Source organism: Seriola lalandi, unplaced genomic scaffold (genome assembly GCF_002814215.2).
Source record: "Seriola lalandi dorsalis isolate HSWRI2012SDOR001 ecotype SW California unplaced genomic scaffold, Sedor1 jcf7180002054517, whole genome shotgun sequence".
Lineage (NCBI taxonomy): Eukaryota > Metazoa > Chordata > Actinopteri > Carangiformes > Carangidae > Seriola > Seriola lalandi.
The window spans coordinates 19,825-45,643 of record NW_019525070.1 but is presented as its reverse complement, the minus strand read 5'-3'; the positions used below and the strand labels follow the sequence as shown (position 1 = coordinate 45,643).

The following is a 25,819-nucleotide window of genomic DNA, read 5'->3' as shown; positions in this document are numbered from 1 at the left end:
TGAACTGTCAAATGGCAATTTCATTGTGGATGTGGTCAGCTGTAAGGTGTTACTTAGGTTAATTGACCTTTCATTCACTATGAGGCAAAGCTGTCAGATATATGATGCAGTGCTCACAAGTGCTGACATATATGTTTGATCTGAAGTAACCTCTTTGTCTCAGCAGTAAAACCAAAGCAGCAACAATGATGCCCCCTCTTGACTCAGATATAGTCTGCTATGGAATCAGCTCATCATCCAATGATGTTTTCTGTTGTCAGTTTCCTCCAAGGCACATTTGACACAGCAGGGAGACCCAGTAAATGTTCCACAGACAGCTAATTAACCTATAGATGATTGTTTGAAACAGTGGTGATTAGTCACCTTGATTAAAATGAATGACACAGATGTCTCCATACCTTTTTCCATCCCAGTGTTCTCTCTCTCATGTTGTTGTCAGCTGTCAGGAAAAGTCACGTCCTGATGATTTTTTTTCATTATAGTGTTAATTGTTGACTTAAAGATTCATAAAAACTGTATAATTTTAATGGTGTTATTTTAAAGAAGGTATAACCTAAACTTGAACGTTAACCAAAAGAAGTCACTTTTTTTTTTCAAAATCCCCATGATGACTGGATTTCACAGCCATGCTATTTAATCTGAGCTATTAGTGATAGCAAGGGCACCTTGTTGAGAATTATGACCAACAGTTTCAATGTTATAGAAATTAAACTTTCAGTGCTCTCTCCGTGCTTATGTTCTTGTGTGCATGTGCTCCCCCAGGCGTGTCGAGACTTCTTGGACCTAGCAGAGACTCACAGTAGGAGGTGGCAGCGGGCCCTGCAGTATGAGCGAGAGCAGCGCACTCACCTAGAGGAGACCATTGAGCAGCTAGCCAAGCAGCATAACAGCCTGGAGCGAGCGTGGAGAGAAGCACCCACGCTTGTTTCCAGCGCACCCAGTGCCCCTACCACCAACAAGGGTGAGACTGACTGTCTGTGTGTTACTTACTCCTGTGGACCTCACTTTACTGGCTAAAAGTCATGTGTGGCCTGAGGCTCAATATTATAGGCATTCGTCATGTGGAGGAAGGAAATTTTAAGATGTGTCAGAAGGACTGGATTGGATTATACTTACGTTAGAGGTGGTAATTTCCTTCACCAAGGGCTGTAGGTCATGTGGTCTCCTCTGTCCACCCAGTCGGTTTGTTTCATGGTTGTTTAGTTATAACCATAATCTATAACACGACCCTATGACCTTTCCTCTAATGCCACTTTTTGAGTTTTCAAATCTCCTCACCCTTTGTGTCAAACATACATGTGTTTTTTTCCTTCAACAAGGAGAGACCCACTGATTTTAGTGAATCTTTTATTCATAGTGGTATTTGTTTGAAAGTCACTTTTCATTAGAAAGCATTATGATCACTCTATATAAGGATTTGTGCTTTTCTGTTAGAGGCTCCAGTTTGTGCAGATAACGGATCACTGAACATACTGAATATTAAATGTTGGATACTGAATATGGGAAGCAGCCCCTGAGGAACTTGCATCATTCAGGCTAGTTAACCAGCAGGAACATTGCCAATTTTACTAAGCTGATTATTCCTTGATTAATTGCCATGGGTCTGTGATTACACGCTACTCTCGCCCTGAACTCTGTACAATACAAACTCGCCAACATGTGATGGCTCTGCTAGTGCTGTATGGTGTCTGTATGTACTCACAAATGCATATGTCTTGAATGAAGGAAGTGAGAGGCCGCACAAAGAAGAGGCAAGTGATGAAGATGAGGATACTGAGTATTTTGATGCCATGGAGGACTCCCCTGCATTCATCACAGTGACTGCCACTGAGAACACACAGCACAGGTCAGTCTCACACAGGGATGCATGTGGTTCATGCTCTGCAGTATTTGTTCATTTATTTCTTGAAAGAGAAGGACAACTGAAAGACAAATACAGGGAAGAAAGTTGCTATAAACTATCTCTGTGCTCTAATTAGTGATAATAGTGAATTCGACTCTGGCTGACAGCTGAACAAGGCTCTGATGATGCCTCATGATGTGACAACTTAATCTAAATGCACACACACACAAATCATAGACCGGTGTTCCCTTCACTCTTTGATTTTGTCACATATGTTCACTCTGTTGTAAAGACAAAAATAACTTAAGACTCTCTGCTTTCCTGCAGCAAAGTAAACCAATTTCCTGTATTCGTTTTTGCTTCTTTCAGTACATTTTTAAAGCATATTTGTTTGCTGCATTGGAGTCAGTCTCCTGCTGGCAGCTCCACTTGTTTTTGCTTCAGTCTTTACTTTTTTAAAAACGTCTGGAGTGCCTCAGTTTTTTCTTCCTCATTATTGTTATGGCTCATTTCTTGCAACATATCCCTCGACTCAAGTAGCACCATTAAAAAAAATGACAGGAACAGTTGCACAGCATTCATCTGTAATACCCAGCAATCTCTTTGCTCCCTTGTGTGCACTGGGTATTGGGTGGGTGTGCAAGTGCTGAAGGGTAGAGAGAAAGACAAGGAGTCTGTGTGTGTCCAGCACCCATTGAAGAAAATATTTTCATTCTGTTCCAGACGATCTCAGAGTAATTTGAGCGGAGCGAGCGGAGGTCACCCCAATGACTGGAACCAGGACGACCATGTAAGCGTCTGTCTTCCAAACAAGTCTGACTAATACAACTGACATTTGTGAACACTGCTGACTTTTGTAATCTCAGTATAGATCAATTTGTGCTGGTGGAGAGCACACAGCTCATTGATTTATTTATATAACTATCCTCACTTGCTGTTCTCACAGTCTTCCTTTCCTACCCTACATTCATCCCATGCTCTTACACACACAGCCTTTGTCTGTCTTTCCTGCGGTCTCATTGTCACCCCTGTGGTGCCAAAGATTCAGCGCTGCATCATTCAACTAAATCTTAATTACCAGTCAAACATCTGCTCTTCTCTCCCCTTATGTCTCTTTTGCTACAGCGTCTCTCTCTTACACATCTGTGTTTTCTGTTCCCTCTCCTCCTGCCTGTCACTTGCTCTCTTTGCCTGATGATATGCTGCCAAGCTGTCCATGAAGTTGAAAGTATTTCTCAAACGTGTATATATATATCGAATATTCTTTTTTATACAAAGTTAAGATACCATCTTCTCATCCTCCTCCCCCTCACTTGCAACCTAATCCCAGATGTCTCCCAGCTGTAACGATGTGTCAGGGAAGGAGCTGCAGCCCCGCAGACAGAGGCGGACTCATATCCCAGACAAGCCCAACTACTCCCTCAATTTATGGAGCATCATGAAGAACTGCATTGGCAAGGAGCTCTCTAAAATCCCCATGCCTGTAAGTGTATGAGGCATGGTCCTCCTCCTTGCTGACAGGTTGGCATAAATCTGTGTGAATTATATATAATGAGTTTCACTCCTTCTCTATCTTCCATTTAGGTAAACTTCAATGAGCCCCTGTCAATGCTGCAGCGTCTCACTGAGGACCTGGAGTATCATGAGCTTCTGGACAAGGCAGCACGCTGTGAGTCCTCCCTGGAGCAGATGTGCCTGGTTGCTGCCTTCTCGGTCTCCTCCTACTCCACAACAGTCCACCGGACAGCGAAGCCCTTCAACCCCCTCCTGGGCGAGACCTATGAGCTCGATCGCCTGGAAGAGTTCGGCTACCGCTCGCTGTGTGAGCAGGTACCAGCACGGCAACAGGCAGTTTTTTGTTTACACGCTCACTGATATGCATGCAAGCACATGACACACAAACTGACGTACATGAGGTCAGACTGTGTTCTCCAAACCAGTTGTTAAGCGCTTGCTGCTTAATGCGAACACATTTCCCATATTTTACTTTACCTTTGTGTCCATCTTTCTTCTAAGGTGAGCCATCACCCCCCTGCAGCTGCACATCATGTGATTTCCCAACGAGGCTGGACCCTGTGGCAGGAAATCACCATTGCCAGCAAGTTCCGCGGCAAATACCTCTCCATAATGCCTCTGGGTAAGAAATTTCACATTCAGCTGGGAAGCATACAAACTATATGTGTAAATAAAGGCTCCATCATACAAATTGAACAGCTCCAGCACCAGATATCCCACTTGAGAGTGGTAGACCACTGATCTGCCTCTTGCACAATCTAAACCCAGAGGAAAGGGTTTGAGAATGAATCAGGAGGGTTTTATGACCCCTTTGACACACACATAAACTATGGGTATAAAGGGAGGTCTCTATTGGACTGGGGCAGTAGAAAGCAGGGTCTGTTGTCTGAAAGATTTGATATATGTAGTCCCATCAAGAAATGCAGTGGTATTTATCTGACTTTCTTTGTCTTCCTGTTACATGCCTGCTGTGAGGTGCCATGTAATAGAAAAAATGTTTGGGGGCGCACCGGTAGCTCACCTGGTTAAACACATTGCATTAACTGTATCACTGTATCAAGGCTGATTCCTTGCTGCAGTGGCCCCAGTTCAAGCCCAAGGTAGAAAATTCCCAAAATAAATCGTAAATAAAAAGGAGAAGAAAAACGTCTGAGGTGGAAAGTGTTTATGGTAAGGTACATGTTATCAGTCTTCTGGGGTTAGGTCACACTGTAAATAGGTGGAAAGGTCTTTCTTGTGCACAGGGCATAAATGTGTTAGATGACATGTTGTTTTCAGCTGCTCCAGGTAGAAGTGTCCATCTTCACAAATAGACACACAATCTAACACATCATTCTCAGGTCTGCAGTTACAGATTGGTAACAAAAGCAGCTGTGATATTTCTCTCCCCTTACAGCCTTTTGTCCCTGTCCCTCCCCAGGTGCCATTCACCTGCAGTTCCACGCCAGCGGGAACCACTATGTGTGGAGAAAGGTCACCTCCACGGTGCACAACATCATTGTGGGCAAGCTGTGGATTGACCAGGTCTGTTTGCAAGCACTTCTCATTGGTGACCATTCAACCACAGCTCCAAACCCACCAACCCTGCCTTACTACCTCTAACCTTTCAGACAAGCCTATAGGTATTTTTCTTCCCGTTAGAACAGTGTGTGGTACATTCCAGGAGGGCTTTGTGAAGAAGAAGAAGGGAATCAGAGCAAAGCAAAGCCTTACAGAACATGAATACAGAGCTTCAAAATCTCTAGGGATTTATCTTTAGCTTTGATCTCTAATAACACCCTAAAATAACATCCTCTTTTTTCAGTGAGATGGCCCAGTTATATAGGAGGGAGGAGGTGGGAGGGGCAGGCTTCACATCTGCCTGTCTCTTCAGAAGCCCCCCCTCCTCACACACACACACACACACCTTTTTTTCTTCTTTTTTTCCCCTGATATGACACATACTGATGTATGTACTGATGTATGTGTCATATTGGCCTCGTTGTCCAAACGTGTATGTGCTTGTGTTTCTGTGTGACCTTGTAGAGCAAACATACATAATTCATGGACAAATGAGACGGATAGAAGAAACAAGAAACAAGAAAAATTCACTTACATCTCTGAATCATCACACAAAATGTTTTTCCCACCATCCATTAAACATTAGCAACGCTTTCTTTGACTGGTTTGAAACCACCACTGTTTCTATTTTGTGATGACATCAGTTTGCAATCTTCTGTGGTCTTACTTGGGATGTGAAATTTATTTGGGACCCAGTAGTTACTTTAAAATTTAGGATACATCACAGCCTAACTAGCAGCAATATACCATGAATATGCATCCAAATAAGCTGTTATGGTTATTTATTTTTGCTATGGGCATATAAATGTTACATAATAGTTTAGCAAAACTTACACCACCTCCAGAATGAAACAAGTTACTCCGTTCACCTCATCAAAATCTAGTCAATTTTAACAGTATTTTATTTGTTATTGTTTTGCTTTCTTTATTCAATATATTTGCCACAACATCCGTGCATTGCTCCACTAGTGTGCTGCCCTCTGGTGCAGAAGAAGCCTAAATCAGCCAAACAATACTCATACCAAACTTAGGAAACTATTTTGCTCTTTCCTCCTCTGCTGCCGGCCACTGTAACAGCAGGCACAGCAACTAAAGCTAGAGACAGTCATGTTCATGGCTTTAGCATTGGAAATATTATTACTGGACTAGAATTACAGCAGACACTTTATAATTGGTTTGACAGTGTGACAGTCGATGAAATTTTAATTCCATGGTTGTTAGATGTTGCAGATAAAAATGTGTGTCACTGTCACTCATCAAAACAGTCCTCATGGTACCTTTACATCGTGTGAACACATGTTTATACAGGATCATTTCTGTTTACTTTAGTTACTCTGGCTGCTTACTGGAGCAAGAAGCTGACAGGGGAAATAGGTTTTAAGGGCCTTTCAGACAGAACTAATCAGAAGGAAATGGGACTCATTCCAAATCTTTTCTTTAGCTGATTAGTCACATCTTACTCTTCAGTTTTCATTTTTGCTGGTCTGTTTTGCTGTTTTCCATGTTTACTTCAGGATTGTTATTCTCTGCTATAAACTCACTGTGAAATAGTATCTATCATTCTCTCTCTCTGTGTTTGCCTCTCTCACTCTTTTGTTGTTCATTTGTGTTGAACATTTCTATATTTGTGCAGTCGGGGGACATTGAGATTGTGAATCACAGGACCAAGGAGACCTGCCAACTCAAGTTCTCTCCCTACAGTTATTTCTCCAGGGACGTTCCACGGAAGGTAAATGCTTTGCTTCTCGCACTTTGCTGATACCTGACCTTGGTATGATGTCATACAGTGTGGGGTTAATTTGTGTGATGCTGCCTCCTGCTGGACAGTCCCAACAAATATATTAGTTCTAAGAGAAGTGTAATATAGAAGAAGCTCACTGCATCAGGTCACATCTCCGTGATGACGTAGCAATTACCTAGAAATGGGGCACAATGCTACATTCCTTGGTAGTGAATAATTTTAGATAAGCTTATAAAAATGTACTGATGTACTATCATAAGGACAGTGCATTTAAGTGGTAAGCATCAGGGGAAAATGCCATGGTGATACATAAAGACACAGAGAGATAACTTGCTTTAGTGTCTTAATTTTTTTTAGTATCCATGTGATGACTCTATTTTCTGATTTCATTTGGCTGTTTTCAGGTGACAGGTGTGGTGTCAGACAGTGGTGGCCAAGCTCACTACATCCTCTCCGGTACATGGGATGATAAAATGGAGAGTGCCAAGATCATTCAGAGCAGCCGAGGGGGCAGTGGATCAGAGGGCAAGCAGAAGACCGTCTATCAGACTTTGTCCCCCAAACTGCTGTGGAAGAAATACCCTCTCCCGTAAGCGCTTGTCTCATCAGGCTTATAAGGAAGAATATTGCAATAAATGAGTCCTTGTTGTTGTATAACAGCTGCAACATTCAGTCAATATCATTGATTGTAGAAGATCACACAATATAAATCTTCTCTTGCTCTTTCAGGGAGAACGCTGATAACATGTACTACTTCTCTGCGCTGGCACTGACCCTGAATGAGCTGGAGGAAGGAGTGGGACTTACCGACAGCCGTCTGAGACCAGACCAGAGGCTGATGGAGGACGGGCGATGGGATGAAGCAAACTCAGAAAAACAGAGGCTAGAGGAGAAACAAAGAGCTGTGAGAAGGAGGAGGGAAGCAGAGGCCTCAGACGCTCTGGATGAAGGTATGAAATGAAGAACATAAGTGTGATGTCTGACAGGCAAAAAGGTGCTGAGTGAAAGACAAACAGGGATGATGATGAAGAAGAAAGAAAGAAGGGAGGGAAAGAAGCATAGAGTTGTGAAGTGGGAGGACTTCCCAAGTCCCATTCAATACAAATGTTAAGCAACTGATAAAACCAAGGAGTATTTTGATTAAAAAAAAAAAAAACAACTTCCACTTACCAAACCTGATAAAGATTATTTTTTATGGTGCAGTGTTTTGTTCCCAGTTGCAAGAACCAAAAAAAAAAAAATTAATTTTTGATTTTCAACGGCTTTGATTCACTCCTCTAATTAGCTTCTTTTCCACAGGCAGCTGAGGCTCATGGGCATTGTTGTATATACAGCTAGCTGTCACACCAAATTGACAGGAATGATTAAAACTAATGACAATATAAATCTATAGTATTTTTAAACTCCTCCCTTTGCAACTCTATTGCAATAAAGCCTCACATATTTATCTATAGAATATTATTTTTATCATTATTTTATCGTGTTCAGCTGCATGTCAAGACAGTTATTACAGCGAGACAGACGTCAAACCACAGCATTACATTAAATGATAAATACACAGTAGCTGTTTATCTTATAAAAATGATGTCTCTCATTAGTATGGATAATTTCTCAAGGTCTCCTGATCTTGATGGTTATATTTCAAGTAGTACTGCTTATTCCAGTAAGTACAACAGTGATTGCAGGTCAGAGGGCAGGACTTAACAGAGGAGAACCAAGAGGAGTTTGGTGTAATAGAAGCCAGACTGAATTTTATGGAGAACTCAGCAGAAACGTTTCATCCTGGTGGCATTCCTGTGCCTGTGTGTGTGTTGTGCGTAGGCTAGACTGTATTCGATGTACCCATGACTTGTCTTTCTTTTCCTCCCTCTATTGGTGGTCAGAGTGTGATTATGACTCTGGTGAGTGGGGGTTGCCTTGTGCCCCTCTGTTGTGCATCACTCCCACACACACACACACAAATGCACGCACGCACACACACACACACACACACACACACACCATCCTCTGTGTGTCCTCTGTGTGGTCTGCCTCTGTGTGGGAACTGCATGATACCCCTCTCATGTCAACTTGTTCAGATAATGACTCAGGAAAAAAAAGACTTTTTCCTGCATACATGTGACATTTTCATTTAGATCTGGCCTCAATAATATGTTACATGTAATAACAGATATAGCTCTAAAATGTATACGTACCTGTAGTATGCTATGGTGAAGCCACATCAGCAAGTGATTCATTTGCACTGCACTGTCATCCTGTCTCTTGGGCCCTGTTCAGACCTGGCATTAACATCTGTCTCAGGTGATCTGATCACAAGTGGACAGCTCTAAGTACAGGACGCATTTGAGATTTGATCACTCAGACCACATTCGGACGTGGTCTGGGCCACATGTGGCCACATTCTTTTAACAGTGTGAACGCGAAAGCGCCCTGGGGTCGCATTGAACTCAAATGACATCCTCTGCCACAGTTTAATTAGTCCCGCCACAGTTATATAATGAACCAAAAATATTATATATTTCAAATGGCTAAAACCTTAGTTCACCCTAGAGCTCTGCACAGTGCTCTCTCTCTCTCTCTCTCTCTCTCTCTCTCTCTCTCTCTCTCTCTCTCTCTCTCTCTCTCTCTCTCTCTCTAACAAACAAATTGACAACTGAACCTTCTGTTCTAGTTGGACTGGCTAAAAACAACAACGTATTCGTGTTTATTTGCATATAATGGTCACTCAAGATGCATGTGGAGACGCATTTTAATGCCAGGTGTGAACTGATAAATTCAGAGCTCTCCACATGTGATCAGATCAATCAAGACGCATGTTCATGCCAGTTCTGAACAGGGCCTTGGACTGCTTGTGGGCACTTTTATGGTGCACTTACCAACAGTAAACAAGTTACTTTAAACTGTTCAATCTAAATGATACTTACATTATACTTTTATGAAGGGAACTGTAAAGAACAACAACATGAGCTGTTTGCTACAAGGAGCCTAATGCGCTGCATTTAAACCATTACATTTCTGCCTTTCTGGGCTGGGTTTCTATATTAAGAAACAGATGGATCATTCGGCTCTAAAGGTCCCAAACTGTGACTGTATTTTTCTTCTTTACCATGATCGATCCAGGCTTTGGCATCACACATATCGCACTTATTTGGATTTTATTGATGCAAGGTCACATTGTTCACTGTTACAAGAGCTCGGTTCACATTTGGAGATATCCCAAATGCAGTGCTCAGCGATTGATTGCTTCTCATATATGCGTATATGTGGAGGTGAATTAATTGCTCAGTGAATTACCTGCAAGTGTGGCTTCTCCACTAAAGTGCCATTTAAGAGATAAAGATTGAGTAACACATGTGCTTCTTCCCACAGGTAAAGAATATGAAGGCTACCAGCCGTTGTGGTTTCACCAGAGGAGGGACTCAGTCACTGGCGAAACAAACTTTGTGTACAAGGGAGGTTACTGGGAGGCAAAAGACAGACAAGACTGGAGCATGTGTCCTGACATCTTCTAACCCAGGAACTGACCCCGGATCACACCTAACCTCATCGGACAGGGAACTGCTCAGCCTCTGGTCCTTACGCATTCAGGCGTAGTTGGCTTATGAGCTCTATGTGGACCTTTGTGAGCATGAGAATGTGTATGTTTCACACACTCTCGGATTACACTGTACCTCCAAATGTACACTCTCACTCTGTTTTTACTATGGGTTAAAAGAAGGGGCGTTCCCTGGGTAGTCCTCTTTTACACTATACTATAACAGCAGTGAGGTAATGTGTGGATGTGAGATAATGAAGATGTAACATCACACAATAAAGGCACCTGTGCACTCCCTATCACTGACAACTAACAGGACAAAATCATAAAGAGGCACACATCAGTATTTCAGTGGTTACAAGAAAAACGTGTCCTCATACTCAGTTTTCTTTAGCACAATTGCGATTATGCTAGGCCTACTTTATAAATTTTAAATTGGTTCCCTCTTTTCTCTTCATAGGAATGATTTCAAGTGCTTATATTTGCCCCTTTTGGTTGCTTAAAGATAGAGCCTGAGTATGATATCTGGTAATTTCTGTCTCTTAGGTTTTTTAAATATTATGGAGACCCAAAGTGTTTTAAATTAAAAAAACAAAAAACATCACCATATTAATAACTACAGACAATGTAATATAACCATAAGATAGTGAAAGAATCAAATACATTTTTAAAAATTAACTCATTTTATAAAATGTCATTTCTTGCTGCTTATTAGGAGCAATGGAGTTTATTTCCATTTTTATTTACAACTATGTTACTTTAATTTTTTCCCATAATTCCACTTTTTTTATCAAAAAATCTTTATCTGTTAGTCAAGACAAACAGGGCAGAGCCAATTATGTGCACTTGCTTTAATCTAATTGACATTACCAAATGAAATGGTCATTGGGAAAATTAAAATAAATGAAATAAATACAGACTTTGGAAAAAAATACATTTTGAAATAAAAACTGCTAAAAAGAAAACCAACTGACTGCAATAAACTAATTTAAGTGTGAAAATAATTTATTCTCAAATGAATATGATTGCAGTTTTATTGTAGTTATATAGTTTGTCTGTATTTATTTATATGATTATTTATTTGGGTCTCCATAATCAACAGCTATTTTTGATTGGGCAAATGATCTCCTTCTTATAAGGTTGAGGCTGGTTTATCTGAAGTGGTAAAATATTTAGCAATGCAGAAATATGTTTTAATATGTTTTATTTGTTGTGAATGTAGGGGTCTCCCTATAGGTACATGCAATTAGTCTGTTCAATAGTCAGTTAGACTGTAGTCCATGTAGTGATAATATTGGCGGCTTATCCATTGCATACTTTGAATATGAAATGCCTTTGTGCTTAATGCATTTCAGTCATCTAAACATACTTCAGACATCTTCCATTTGTGATTCTGATTAGCAAAATTCTACAGTAGTCAGTCCTTTAGTTGTAACACATTAGTGCAAATGCAACAGTACAACATTAAACTTCAAAACATTCATATCACTCTAACAGGAATCTCCATCAAATACCTGAATACGCACTTTTCACTGTGGTTGACCATAGGTTAGCACATATCTCTGTGTTGATGTTGATGTTGAGACTTTACCTTGTCTTCTGGTGCTCTCCCATAGCAACACATACCATATCCTTAGTGACCATTTTGACTGACATCATTCTTAGTGATCGTACAAAGTACTAAGTCTGCGCCAAATCACTGAGACAATCAGTCATTGCCACCCAGTGCATCCAGGAACATGTTGGTTCCTATAGTGTGCATTGCACTAGCTCCTCCCATCAATCACTAATTTGTAGTTCAGATGTTTTGCAGTGGGACTACACTACGTGAGACTGGAGTGGTTTCTCATAGGAGTTCACAGTGGCTTCAGCTGAGGTCAGGAAGTCAGGGCTGGTTCCTGTAACACACCACTGTGCAGTCAGTTTTAGCCACAGAGGACTCCCCCAGCTGCTGCTCCAGACTCACCAGAGCTCACATGTAGTCCTTTCATTCAGTGTTTGTGGACACGCTGATCTGGGATCAGCTCACGAAGGTACCCTCAGTCTTTTGCCTTTAATTGACTGAACAAGGGAAATAGTCCTCTGACCTGTGCACTACATGTCTACAGTGACAAGAGTTACAGTGACAAAACCAGTTAGTATTTTTTTGTAATTATTGTTAGGAATGTAGAATTCAAGGCTGGAGGTATTGTATCTACCGTCTGGTCTATTTGTGTGAATATTTTGTGATAAAAGAATGATATTGTAAAAATTAAGAATAATTATACTAATCGGAGTATTAAGTTATCTGTACAGCATAGTTCAAATTTGAAAAATTGACTGAATGAGCCTGAAGGATTTGTTGTAATTTTAATTTTTAATCCAGATTAATTCTGTGAAGATGGAAGTTAATCCTGAGGCACCTGCAATCTGGCTGCAGATTCATCTTTTATACTTCCATAAACTGTCTTAACACACTGAAAATAAATTTTATAGAGTCCTTGATACTAGCACATTAGTAACTGTGGTTCAGTTATCATTTCTTCTGATGTGGAGGGCATGAAGATGTTTAAAATGCACTGGAAAAGAAATTCATTAACAGTAGAGTTCCCCTCCATGCTGAGTGTTTGGCTGATAGAGATTTTCAGTTGTATAATATGAGCTCTTAAAGTGTAAACTGTTTATCTGTGAGATTCTTTACCAGTGAATTAATGAAATGAAATGATTGATGATTGATGTTTTTTTGCACAAAAGATGCTTCTTTTACCCATTTACATAAAAGGTTTTGATTAATTTTTGATTTGTGGTTGTCATGAACACAGTTTGATCAATCACTAAATCTCTTGTTTAGAACAATTTGGTAAAAGGAAAAATGTAGCATTTTTGGAAATACATCTTATATCTCTTTAAGAGAAGTTTCATACCTCTTTAAATTCTCAAGCTTTAACCAGCAGCTGTTTAGCTTAGCTTAGCACAAAGACTGGAAACGGGGATAACAGCTAGCCTGGCTCTGTCTAAGAGTAAAGAATCCACTTACCAGCACCTCTGAAGCTACTGATAACACATTATATCTTCTTTGTTTAATCTTCAGGAAGTCAATGCTCCTGGTCAACCAATACTCTTAACACATAACTCCCCTTAAAACAACAACTATACACTTTGGGTTTTTTACAAATTAAACAAATGAGATGTTAATTAGTCAACTTCAGAGCTGCTTGTAGCTGGATTTTTTTTTTTGTTGTTGAAAGGATCCAGTCTAGTTATCTCCCTGTTTCCATTCTTTGAGTTAAGCTAAGATAACTAGCTACTGGCTTTAGCCTTACCGCACGACAGACAGTCATGAGAGTGGTATTGATCTTCTCATCTAACTTTTAACAAGAAAACAAATAAGTGTATTTCCCAAAATGTCAAACGATTCCTTCAATTTTACTTCACTGCTTGAGTTCTGTTCTCGTCTATCCGCATCACACAGACTCAAACACTTCCATTAGCACGTACATAAATACAAGCTATTGAGGTTGTGGACACTTTAAATCATATCATGGGTGTCACATATAGGGATGGACATTACTGCAGCAAGATGTTTCTTTTTTTTTGCCATCTTGGAAATTGTCATTGTACAGTTAATTCTGTATCATCACGCACAGTCATGACATCTGACAGAACACCGGTCACTGCTGAGTGGTGGTGAAGAAACTGTACAAATGGAAACTTAGTTTGTGATTTACTTTTTTCAGCGATCAATATGAGGTTCACTAGAGATTTACTTTAATATATTGTGTTTGAGATGATTTTATATTTGAGAATACATATTATATTTTGGATGATAATGGAGAGCTCATCATACGTTTTAATCAATATATTTCCAAATAACTTGACCTCAGTACTTGATGGTGACTTGCCTACTGAAGTTGCCCCTCTGAGGGCTTGTACAGTCTCGGACAGCTGTAGCAATAACGCTGTGAGGTGTAGATTTGTTAGGTGATGGCTGTTGTTGCTTCATACAGTTGTCTGTCTCATGCAGAAAGGGGAAAAAACAACCAAAGTGTAAATGGAGAGTGTACTGTAGACTTTAAAAATAAAACTCTTCATCTGCCTTCCCTATTTCATAGGGATCTAATGTAAACCCCCCCTCATTGTTTCTCTCATTTCATCTCACCCAACTCTCAATTCACTATGGTGTGATTTTTAGCTTTAATTTTTATGCTTTTATTTTCTCTTCTGGTTTCTATCTTCTCATGGGTGCCATTATTCTTATGTTGGTGTTTTCATACTGTTTGTATGCATAATGAGCTTGATTTGTGTGCATGCGTGGCACACATTTCCTTCTCATATAGTTTTGAGGCAGAGGTCAACTAATGAAGACCGGGAGATTTTTCTTGCCTTGTCTACACTGAACCCTGTTTCTCCTTGGACTGTGACTCACGGCTTTGTTGTAAGACAGTGGTGATGTTAATCTGTATTCGATGAAAGTTATGAAACACATCACAACAGCGGCCTGGTACAGGAGGTCAAAGGTGATTGACCTGCCTTGACTACTACTCTTACTTCCCAAATACACAAACGTGTATTCAGGTGTTACTGCAGATTCAACTGAGGTTTTGCTTCTTTTTTTTTTTAAATTGTGTATTTTTCTCCCTTAATTTCTACTCGTATAACATTGTCTTTAAACAACAAAGACACAATAATGAAAAAAGAAGATAATAAAGTTGTTATTGTTGACACTGAATGTGTGTCTGCTTTACTTTCTTTCAGTGTGAGTTGGAAGATGGGATGAATTTAATGGGCATATTTGAGAAAAAATCCTAAACGGTCTTCATGAGAAATAATAGGAGCAATACTACACCAGTAGTACTGTAACACTAGTACTACTTCCAGCCCTAAAAGGCCCGGCGTGAATATGTTAAAGGAGCTGTCACAGGTTTTAGATAAATCTCAACCTTATTTCAGAGGCCTTATATTATGTAGCACTATGAGTTAAACATCCTATTAATTCTGCTGACCGAGGCCATTAACTTAGGACAGTATGACGGACACAGGTTTTTATCTTAATATCTACAAAATTATTTACTCTAACACTGATGTAGCACATAAAATGTTTATGTAATTATTGTTATCATACAAAGTACATGCAGTCGCTTCCTGGAACTAGTTTTTCTTTGGAATAACATATAGATCTTCAAATAGGTGAATTTTTTTTTTTTTTTTACAGAAATTACAACTGTACAGCTATAGACATTATCAACTGGCTGTATGTACATATAGCTAAAACTAGTTCAGTCCTGCAATAAATCCTCCTTCATGAAGATTATAATGTTAAGTTTGTGCTGACACTGTTTTAGAGAGGTATTGATTCAACGTCATGGTCATTTTGGAGGATGTAATTTGTGCTGCTGTTGAACTGTATTGCATTATAAAAAGAGCTGTTTAGTTACCCTAACCTCCTTGATGTAAATGGGGTGGACAATTTGGGATGGTGAACATTATAACCCTAATGGAGGGAGGGTTTATTACAGGATTAGGCTATACTAATTGTATCTTGATTAATCCAATAAACTGCAATCTGAGAGTATGTAAAGAAAATACAATTATTTAGACAATTTTACTGCCCCTCTTTTGGTTACTGGTCAGTGTGTGACCATGGATGTGATGTCTACAGAGGGCTGCGACTGTATTCGGGGGGGATATATGGACTCTTTACTACAGTCTAAAATCATAGGCGCCTTTTTGGGCGCTAAACTTGCGGCAGTGCGCCTCCACCTGACGCTCACCTCTCCTGTGTGGGGTCCCGAGCTGTTTGAACGTTTCCAGGGCAACCAAGTGAAGCGCCTGTCAATCAGGACTCAGTGCAGCAGCTGTGTGCTTCAGCTCTGAGGAGTCGAGCTCAGCATCGATTTAAAGTCTCTGCGTTTGTTCCCTCAAAGTAAGTTATGGATGTTTGAAGTGGAATGATATAGAGATTTCTAAAGTGATAATGTTTTATTTTCAGATAACCTACCGACCTGTAAATGAGAGCAGGATTTAGTTAGGTTAACCGTGTGTTTTCGGTCAGTCTTCATGTTAGTGTTGTAACTTTGCTGTGATCAGCTTTAAAATCCACTAATGATTACGGCTTATTACTGTGAAGATTATTCTGAGTAGCCTCGGCGAAGGACGGCTTACTACTTACAATTGTTTTCAGGCATTTCAGTCATGGCTAATGTTAGCTAAACTAACCTCGATATAAATGGGGGGCAAAATAATATAAACACGTCAATATAACACAATACAGTTTAACAGCACAATGTTAACAAAATGAACGTTAGCCATGACAGAGTGAAAAAATCCTTCTACAGTGGATTTAAGCTGCACACCCCTTGTACTTGATATTCATTTTGGGGATTGGGAAAGACAAGCTACAGGAATTTATAGTCTTCGTAGTGAAAAGAAGTCAGTGTGGCCAGCTAACAAGCTAAATTGTCTTGGTTTCCTGGACAACTGAGCAACATAAACCCCCACCTCACCACTGGTAGATACTGTGGACGTTGTGTCTGTATGGTATTGCTGAGTTTCTGCATACTTGTCTGCAGCAATAGGACATGGCAGACAGAGGCCATGGCCAAGCAGAGAGAGATGAGAGAGACGCAGAGGACACTGATGAGCTTCTACACACTGGTCTGTGGTTTTATCAGCAGTACATAAATATGATATACATATATTTCACTCTCTTGTGAGCACTCACTATTGTTAAACCTTTTGTCTGACCTCGCAGATCTAAATGACAACAGGAGTGTGTTTAGACTGGACCCTCAGCTTCTCAAACTGGACCACTGTGACCTCCTCCTAGATGCCATCGATGCAGAGCTTGGTCAGCTGCAGGTATGCAATTTTCTCTCTGCTTGTCTGTATTTATGCATGTGTAATCGGAAAATATTTTTTAAGCAGTAATGTGATTAATACAGGTCCAGCCCCAGAAACATCAGGAAATTTTCAGAAAGCAAGACTGCAGCGATGCAGGTGATAAATGTATATGTACACACCAGTCAAAAGTTTGGACACACTTTCCCATTCATATATATATAATAAATATAAGGTGATAATCTGTGTTGTTGGTTTTTTTTTTCTAGCTCCTCTGAAGTGGAGTCAGTCTCTGAGCAAAGACACAGGCCTTGGTAGTACAACTCAAACAAATGACACTCCCATGTCTTGCCTTGACTTGATACACACTCCGATGATGGAGCAAACATCGGGTAATATTTCAATAACATTACAGGAAAAAATATGATTTCTTACTGTTTTTAAGCCAAATTTTTCTCAAAAGGTTGTAGGTAAACAACTGACAGAACTGCTGGTCACTAGGTTTTTTTTTCAAGATAATGTTTGTGCTTCAAAAAAACTAAACATGAAATGGGTAAAATGTATGAATGCTTCAGTAACATACTTAATATTAGAGTAAACCGGGTGTCTTAACTGGGTAATATTTGTTTATATCAAAGTGTTTTTAATTTTTAATTTCACACAAACAACGCATCTCTCCACTGTTCTACTCCAGAGAGGAGTGCAGACTGCTGGGGAGGTCCTGACACTCATCAGGAAAATAAAAAGAGGTTAGACAGAAGGACAAGAGACAAAGAGGAAATGGAGTCGCGGAGGGAGCAGGTCGTCTGGAGACTTGAGAGGCTTCTTGGAGACACCTGTAAGGGGGATACGATGGCAGGAGAAACACACCCTCCTTCAGACAGTATCTGCACTGAGGACTTTGTCAGATGTTTCAGAGAGGAGATGGTGGAATTGGCATTGCCAGAGAGTAATATGCAACATCTAGACAAAGAAGAAGAGGCTGATGGGGCAGAGATTTCCAACAGTGACATTTGCCAGAGTGATCAAAGAGGTCAAAGTGTTCTTAACGTCAAAGGAGGAGGATCGGCAACACCTGGGAAAAGCAGTAAATACACTGTGACAGCTCACTGCTCCCAGTCAAACAAGCCAGATCAACGAAAGGAACTGGAGAAATGTCTTTCTGGAGATTTTGGAGTAAATATATTGCATATTAGTGACAAAGCACTACAGGCGATTGTTGATGATAGCAGCAGTAAGTACAACACTACATCTCTTTGGGAGAGAAAAAAGAGCCATCAAACATGCTCCAAATTTTCATTAATGATGTTAGTTTTAACACATGAGGATTAAGATGAAAATTATCCATCTGTGTGCTGGTACGTCCACCCATCTGTCTGTCCATCTGTGTGTCCAACACTTTGATCCAGAGCAGGTTAACTGCACAATTACTTGACAGGTTGCTGTTAAACTGGTACTGATATTCATGCTCCAGGGATTATTCCCACTGACGTTATAAACTCTGACTTGTCTTTTAGAACAAAAGGCATGTCAGGTCTCTCAAAAAAATAGACAATAGAAAATTACTGTGCACATTGTATATTGTTTATACATATACTGTATGTACCAGTATATTGTTTATTCCAGCACTTTTGCAGCTAATGTTGCCTTTGAGGTCTGCTAGTTTGGCTCTAGACTCTTATTCTTGATCCCATTACAGCCCTGTTGCACCTTTTCACTTCCCTTTCAGTCTCTCACAAAACTGAGATTGTAACAGGACATGAAAACCTACAATACAACAACAGCTGTTCTCCTCAGGCCAGGTGCTTGGCAGGTACCACACACAGATTACACTGCATCTGCATGCACAGTCTAACTAATCCTCTTGGACATCTGTTCACTGCAAACAGTGACTGTAGGCTGCTTGTTCTTTTATAGGAGTACCTGTGAGGAGCTTTGACACTGTGTCCATTGCGAGTGACATTGACTCGGTCTGCACAGAGCAAGTCAGACAGCACATTCACAGGCGGCCAGGTAAGAGACTGCAGAAAATGTGGAGGAAAATAAGTTCCATTTTAAAATCACAAAACATACTTTATATCAAATATCACCATATGAAATACAGCCATTTGTACAGTGAGTTAACGGCACAAACTAAAAAATGAAATAAAAATCAAGAAATGCTTGGAAACTATCTCTTACATGAAGAAAATACTAGTAACATGAGTATTAAAAAAATATGTATGAAATTGTAGTTAACATCATCAATGCCCCCCCTCGCAGGATGGCGCTCTCTCATTCAGTCCGTCACCGGCACAGATGATTACTTTACCAACCAGAGTGACTATGACACACCCACCCAGGAAGAAAGTGAACCTCAATCCATATCAGGTGACACACAATCAGACTTTATAGATCAGGCTGTATAGTCTTTTATCCACAGTGACATAAGAACAATTTAATCCATTTTCTTCAAAAGAATTTGTCTTTTTTGTTCGCAAAGTCCACAGATCCTCTTATGGAAGTGTGCAAAAAAGAAGTCCTTCTGTTTGTACAGCTCAGCGTAAAAAGAGAGAGACTTACAGGTAAACCAAATGGAACAACATTTTAAAACTTATTATGTATTTTTCTATGCAGTCTTATATTCATTTTTAAAAATGAAAGGAGAATATATATCAGACTGTGCCTTTTTGTATCTTTCAGACTTGTGTGTTCTTTGGGTGACAAAGACAAGGACACAGATGAGGAAATTAACCACTGGAGTGGGAGGTGCAGATCTAAGAGGACATCAGAGAAGATGCAGTCAGATTGGGCAAAGATGAAAGAACGACTCACTAACATTCAGCAAGTAAGAATTAATCTCCAAGTATATCTTAATAAGTTAGTTAGAGAAATATTTTTATCTCAGTTTCTGTGATATATGGATGAGACTTCACTTAAGTGGTGTATAAGTAAGTTTGTGTATGTGGTTTAGAAATGTGAGAAAGAGGAGGAGACACTAAGGTTGAAGAGGACTCAGTTAAAAGATGTTGAATTCTGCCTCTCTGAACTTCAAAAGAGAAGAAAGGTAACATGCAGCATAATCAATAGAAAACTGTATAAAATTCTCACTAATACTCACAGTTTATGCTTTATGCCCCAGCATGCCTTGAAGGAATTGGAGCAACTGACTGCAGAGACAGCACAGATGGAGAAGGAGAAGCGGACTCTGGAGTCTGTTCTGAGTGACAGCAGAGTGGAGAGGGACTCTATTAGGTATCCTAACATTGTATCCTCATAATTGTAATATGCAGAGCCGTATGCATCGGCATTGTTAACATAAAACTGCCTCAACATAATATTGGTCTTCGTGAAAGATACTTGTGTTGAGGAGTAACACAACAATGAACATGTTGTAGTTGCCAGCTGGAGAAGCTGCAGAAGCAAAGAGAGTCCTGTCTCCATGAGATAAGGGACATGGAAGAAGAACTTGCAACTCTGAGTCAACATAGAAAGAGTGTGAAGGAGAGGGTAATGAAACCTGACTCAAAGCAATATGTCTTTCAATTCTTGGTTTTGCTCAGTCATTCACATGTTTTAATATGTCAGGTTTGTTCTTAAAACAAACTGTTGTTTCTCTGTTTCACAAACAGAACAGCGTCATCATGTCACTGCTGGAAAGGGAGGAGATGGAAAGACAGCTGGATAATGCAAAAACAGAATTGTTTGCTGAACAGCGACGTGCAAGAGAGAAGCTGGAGTCTGTGCAAGAGGTACAGTATTAAGGTCTATTTATATATATAGGTAAAACTATAATCACAATTATAAACCATAGCAACATTAATATTTTTGAAGTAAATACAGCACTGTTTACATTGTAAGATAAACAGCAACACCCAAATTTAATAAAAGACTATGTTGTGTGTCATTTTAGTTGTGCTGTTTTCTATAGTTAGTGTTTGGATGTGAATGACCATATTTTACAGGGAGAAGGTATTTGTTTTAGTGTGAGGCAGATTTAGTCGCCTTGTTCTAAAATATCTTTGGATATGTGCTCATCTATGAAACTGGAGCAGAATTTAGAGGAGACTTGTGAGGAACTCCAGAGGGCCACAGAGGCAGAGAGCTCACTGAGGAGTCGGTGTGCCAGTCTTGAGAAGAAACAGACCCAGAAAAAAGAGGAAATTGAGGTGGCCCCTTCTATCATTATGCTAATTTCTATTTTGATTTAAAAAATGATAATCACATTTTAATCTGTCAAGCAAATGGCACAATGTTAGCATCCACTTTTCTGTATTTCTTATTCTCTTCTAACTATCCCTACTATTGCTATCTCTCTTACTCTAAGGCATTAGAAGTTCAAGTAAACAAGCTGCAGGTTGAACTGGGAGAATGTAAGATCAGGGTGGGTACTCTGGAGAAGATGTTGGCCCAGAGGGAGCAGCAACTGCTAGATTCCCAGGAACAATGTAGGGCCTTACAAGCAGAACGAGATGGACTGAAGGTGGAGCTGCAACACTTGAAAATCCAGCACTACACAGCACTGAAGGAAGCCCAGGAACAAACCCAGAGAATGACGGTAAGTGCTGAGGAAGACTGAGGCTTTCTGAGGTTTTTCTAATATATCATAATGTTATTAGGGTTACTCTGTCTGTGTTTCAGGACTCAGCATTAAATCAACAGAAAAAAGAGTTGGCTTTGGCAGATGAGCAGCAAATCCAAAAGGTGACAAATTAAACTGAGAATTTAAAATACTGACTCGTCTAATTCCTCTTCAGGTTAATCAGCAGGCTGAAGAGGAGGAAGCAAGTGCTTTGAAAGAACAGACTCTGGCTCTCACACGATGCATTGAGTCCATGCAAAGTTCAATTCAGGTCAGTGTGTCACACTGAACATCTAAAATCCAGCACTACAATACCTCAATACAAAATGTTTGGTGAACTCTTTTATCCAAAGTATCTTGCACTGCTATGAATGCATGTATTGTATGTTAAGTTTAGATGGCACATGTTGTTCTCGTGGCATCTTTATTGCTATACATTAAAGATACTGTGAGTAAAAACATTCTACTGGGTTACTTTTAAAGATGTGATCTTCTCCTGTTCTTGCAGTTAAAAGACGAAGAAGCAAAGATGCTAAGGAAATCTCTTGAGAAGCGGAGGGAGGAGGCAAAGAACCGTGAAGAGGAGCTGCATGTAGAAGCCTCTGAAAAGGTATTCTGATGGTCCTCTGACTAAAATATGACATCTATTTTAACACGATTGCATGATATACACAATATGCTCCCATTCAGGTGCAGGAAACAATAGAGGCGAAGAGGAGGAAGTGGGAGGCAGAAAAAGTGGAAGCTGTACAGATGCACTGTGGGATACTGGAAGAGCAGAACAAAAAGAGCCTGGAGAGCATGAGGATTGAGATGCAGCAAGAAAAGAGTAAAGCACAAGCTCTTCAACATAAAGTTTTGGAACTAAAAACAGTAAGGCGACTTGCAGCCATGGTATATAATATTACCATCATAGATAAATCTGAATACATTTTCAATGTCTTTGCTTGATTTTCCTTTTATCTGGAGAGAGTGCAGGAGTTGGAGAATGAAAGTTGTGCAAAGCAGAGAGAGCAGGATTCTTTTCTGGCTGTTATTTGCAAATCACTAAAAGAGGAGCACCAGGCTGAGCTGCAGAGGTTGAAGAAACAGGTGGCACAGGTACAAGAAAACCACAGAGAGTGATCATTTGTAGGCACATAAAGAGAAATGCTGTTATAGAAAAGCTGACATGGTGTGGCCTGTGGTCGCAGGAGAGTCAAAGGACAGTGCTGTGGCTTGAACAGGCTGTTCATCTGGAAGAAAAAGAGGCTGACAGGCTCCGAGTGATGCTACAAGAAAGGGAGAGCAGCCATGACCAAATCACAGCGGAGCTGGACCAGCAGCTCAGGCACTGGGCCCAGGACCTGGGAGCAGAGTGCCAGCATCTACACCTCTTAGTGGAACAGAGTGGAGCCAAACAAAATGCTGTGCAGCTACCTGCCAGGTATAATGTCCTGTTCTGGCTTATGTCCATATCTAGAAAGAAGTGGATACTTTGTAGGCAACACAGTGTGTTTGATGATTAGCTTATGATTCTGTCCCTGTGTATTGTGCAGTTCTACAGTGGCCGAAGCTGTAACAAATCTGAGAGCACTAAGAAAACAGCTGGAGCACTTGATCAGCCATCTACACCAGGAGCTTGACTCCCAGAAAAAAAACACTGAGAAGCTGAGAAAGGACAAGGTCTGTGTGGAATCAACATACTGCATAGTACCTGGTGATTGCAAATACAGGGCATTAGATGTTCATATGTTTTCAGGAGCGAGAAATTATCATCCAGAGGCAACAGCTGAGGATGGAGAGAGATCAAGCCTTGGACTCCCTTAAGGAGCGTCTCATTCAGGTATGAGCTCACACTCTTCATAAAGTTCATGTGTATGCAAAAGGATAAAAAAACACAACAGTTTCAGCATTACAGAACTGTTGTGCCCCCATGATATTCATGCAGGAGCACATTGAGGAGTTGACGAGTCTGAACAGGGCTCATGTGAGTGATGGAGGATCTGAGGGAGGAGGAGTAGCAGTATCTCTCCGCAAACAGCTGAAGGCCAAAGACTTGGAGCTGAGGCAGGTTCAGAGGAGCATGGGTCAGTGGAAGGAACAGACTGCAGCTCGTCTGGCATGCAAGTTTGAAGAAGAGCTGACAGCTGAGCTGGAAAGGTAGCGTACTAAACATGAAATCTACATCCTCCAAACTAAGTCAAAATGCAGCCTCATAATTTTCTGTCCTTTTTAAGTATGAAGCAATCATTTTCCATACTTGCCCTTTTCTTCATTATGGCATTCAGAATCGTATTGGTCCACATAATAGAAATCACACACTATTCTTCTGTTGTTCTACTGTTAAGTTTTGTTTCATTTTTCCATCCCATAGGTGCAAGACAAAGTTGTTAAGGGGCAGGTAACTGGTTTCTGTGCCTGTGAAACATAGATGACATACTAACCAGTTGTCTGTCCTTGATCTCATGCATGATCTCACTTCAACTCACTGTGATATGCTGTTTAAACCATAGATGTAACATTAACTATACATGTATAGTTCATGCAGTAATTATTCACACCTATGAACCTTTCAAATGTAGGATTGTTGGTTTGTTTTCCAGAAAAATGTCAAAGACTCAAGGGGAGAGACAAAGAAAGTCTGAGAGGCCTGAAGGAGAGATGACGCTTAGTGCAAAGGTAAATGTTTTACTGCTCCTGTGTGAGCATTAACATCAAGCTCTTACACATTAAGTGCCTTGTACATACCTTATACTGTAGATACATAGTGTTCATTTGTTTATTGAAAAAAAAAACATCTTCTATCTTTGCTGGTGTCTCCCTCCCATCAGGAAACTCAGAATTCAGTTTGCTCTCCCTTCCTCCATGTGGTGGACTCTGCTGCTTCCCACAGCCCCTCTGACGTGGCTTCATTTAAGCTTCTACGTTATCTCCAGAGCAGAGTGAAGCAGCTCCGTCTAGAAAACCAGGCCTTTACCTGGAGCTCATCTCCTCCAGATACAGTCCCTGTAGATTTGTCAGGATCCTACCTTAAAACAGTGAGTAAATATTTTTAATAGCAGATTACTATTGATACAGATTCAGTTTCAGATTTCATTTTATTATCCCAAGTGGGAAACTTGAATTGCAGTCAGATAAAAAATAGATAAGAAAGAACTTAAGTGCAACAATACACACATTTCAATAAAACACAACACTATAAAAAACACCAAACACTATAAAAACACAGATTGCAATAAGAACAACAGACACTAAAAACACAACACACTATAAAGTGACAATTAACTTATGCAAATTTAGCAGGGTTATTTCACACGAGATTAATGAGTTTTTAGATCTATTACTCCTGAACTGGGGAACTCTAAATCTACAGCCTGAGGGAAGGGATACAAACTCAGGGTGAAAAGGGTGATTTGTGCTATCCAATATAGATCTGGCCTTGCGGAGAACCTACTGTTTAAAGATGGCTGTTGATTATTTACTTAACCAGTATCACCATTTACAGCATTACTAAACAACAAGCATACTGCAAACAGTACTTGTAATCTACCTTAAGGCCAGGTGAGCTATTTTTATTTACCAGAAGAAACAAGAAGCCTCGTCACAAACTGCCTACTTTCACTTTCACTCACAGAAAGGCACAGCACTTGTAGATCTGATTTGAAATGCTCAAATTATTTCTAAAACTGTTAAAGAGAAGGAAAATACTCCTGTAAATGTAGCAGCATCACCAACGTTTGACTATTATTTCTGTGCTTGACTTCACAATATCAAGTAATATCAATGTCTGCTTCACAGATCACTCAAGGTCAAGACAGTGCTGGGATTCAGACCCAGTCAGCAATCAGGACAGTATCAAGTTGAGGAAATGGAGCCTTATTCTGTGTGTGTGTATGTGTGTGTCTGAATGACCACCAGTGATATAACATTCTTATACCTGAGTCTCAAGCGAGCTCTTTTTGCATACCATGGAGTTGAATCATTTACTGTCACATGTGCTTCAGATGGCAGATTAACAAGCAGGTCACAGTGACAAATGACACAACTGAAGATCTGGTCATCAAGTTCACATTCCTTTGTGTTAAGGCACTCAAGTTTTATGGCTTAAAGTTACAGTGAACTGTGAATAAGTGATGAACTGACATTTCACTGGAGAGTGATGATCATGTGAGTTATGTCAAATAACCTCATAAAGCTGACAGGTCTCTGTGGAAATCCCACATGTGATCATGAATGTTACACGTTACTTAATTGTACAATAAAAAA

General features: G+C 40.1%; 2 protein-coding genes across 2 annotated transcripts in view; both read left to right on the top strand.

Moving 5' to 3' along the window:
• Positions 1-14,902, top strand: part of osbp2b (oxysterol binding protein 2b) — a 48,691-nt gene extending 33,789 nt beyond the window's left edge. Inside the window, exons 4-14 of the mRNA XM_023413560.2 lie at positions 763-961; positions 1,726-1,846; positions 2,567-2,633; positions 3,174-3,326; positions 3,428-3,673; positions 3,860-3,980; positions 4,779-4,882; positions 6,552-6,647; positions 7,064-7,248; positions 7,389-7,609; positions 10,029-14,902. Of these exons, the coding sequence (XP_023269328.1) occupies positions 763-961; positions 1,726-1,846; positions 2,567-2,633; positions 3,174-3,326; positions 3,428-3,673; positions 3,860-3,980; positions 4,779-4,882; positions 6,552-6,647; positions 7,064-7,248; positions 7,389-7,609; positions 10,029-10,171 (1,656 nt within the window). The 3' untranslated portion in view covers positions 10,172-14,902. The remainder of the gene's footprint in view (positions 1-762; positions 962-1,725; positions 1,847-2,566; positions 2,634-3,173; positions 3,327-3,427; positions 3,674-3,859; positions 3,981-4,778; positions 4,883-6,551; positions 6,648-7,063; positions 7,249-7,388; positions 7,610-10,028) is intronic.
• A 1,846-nt stretch (positions 14,903-16,748) lies between these two features.
• Positions 16,749-25,432, top strand: LOC111660311 (uncharacterized). The gene is given in 29 exon segments (XM_087175872.1): positions 16,749-16,827; positions 16,925-17,031; positions 17,115-17,169; positions 17,280-17,402; positions 17,705-18,031; positions 18,740-18,823; positions 18,928-19,023; positions 19,273-19,431; positions 19,469-19,574; positions 19,693-19,837; positions 19,964-20,056; positions 20,132-20,244; positions 20,388-20,499; positions 20,622-20,746; positions 20,991-21,025; positions 21,028-21,158; positions 21,317-21,547; positions 21,747-21,842; positions 22,080-22,181; positions 22,262-22,444; positions 22,541-22,672; positions 22,765-22,997; positions 23,110-23,236; positions 23,313-23,396; positions 23,502-23,713; positions 23,928-23,954; positions 24,157-24,232; positions 24,385-24,591; positions 25,352-25,432. Coding segments are annotated over 29 exon segments (3,663 nt in total). The 5' UTR covers positions 16,749-16,751; the 3' UTR covers positions 25,418-25,432.
• The last annotated feature ends 387 nt before the right edge of the window (positions 25,433-25,819 follow it).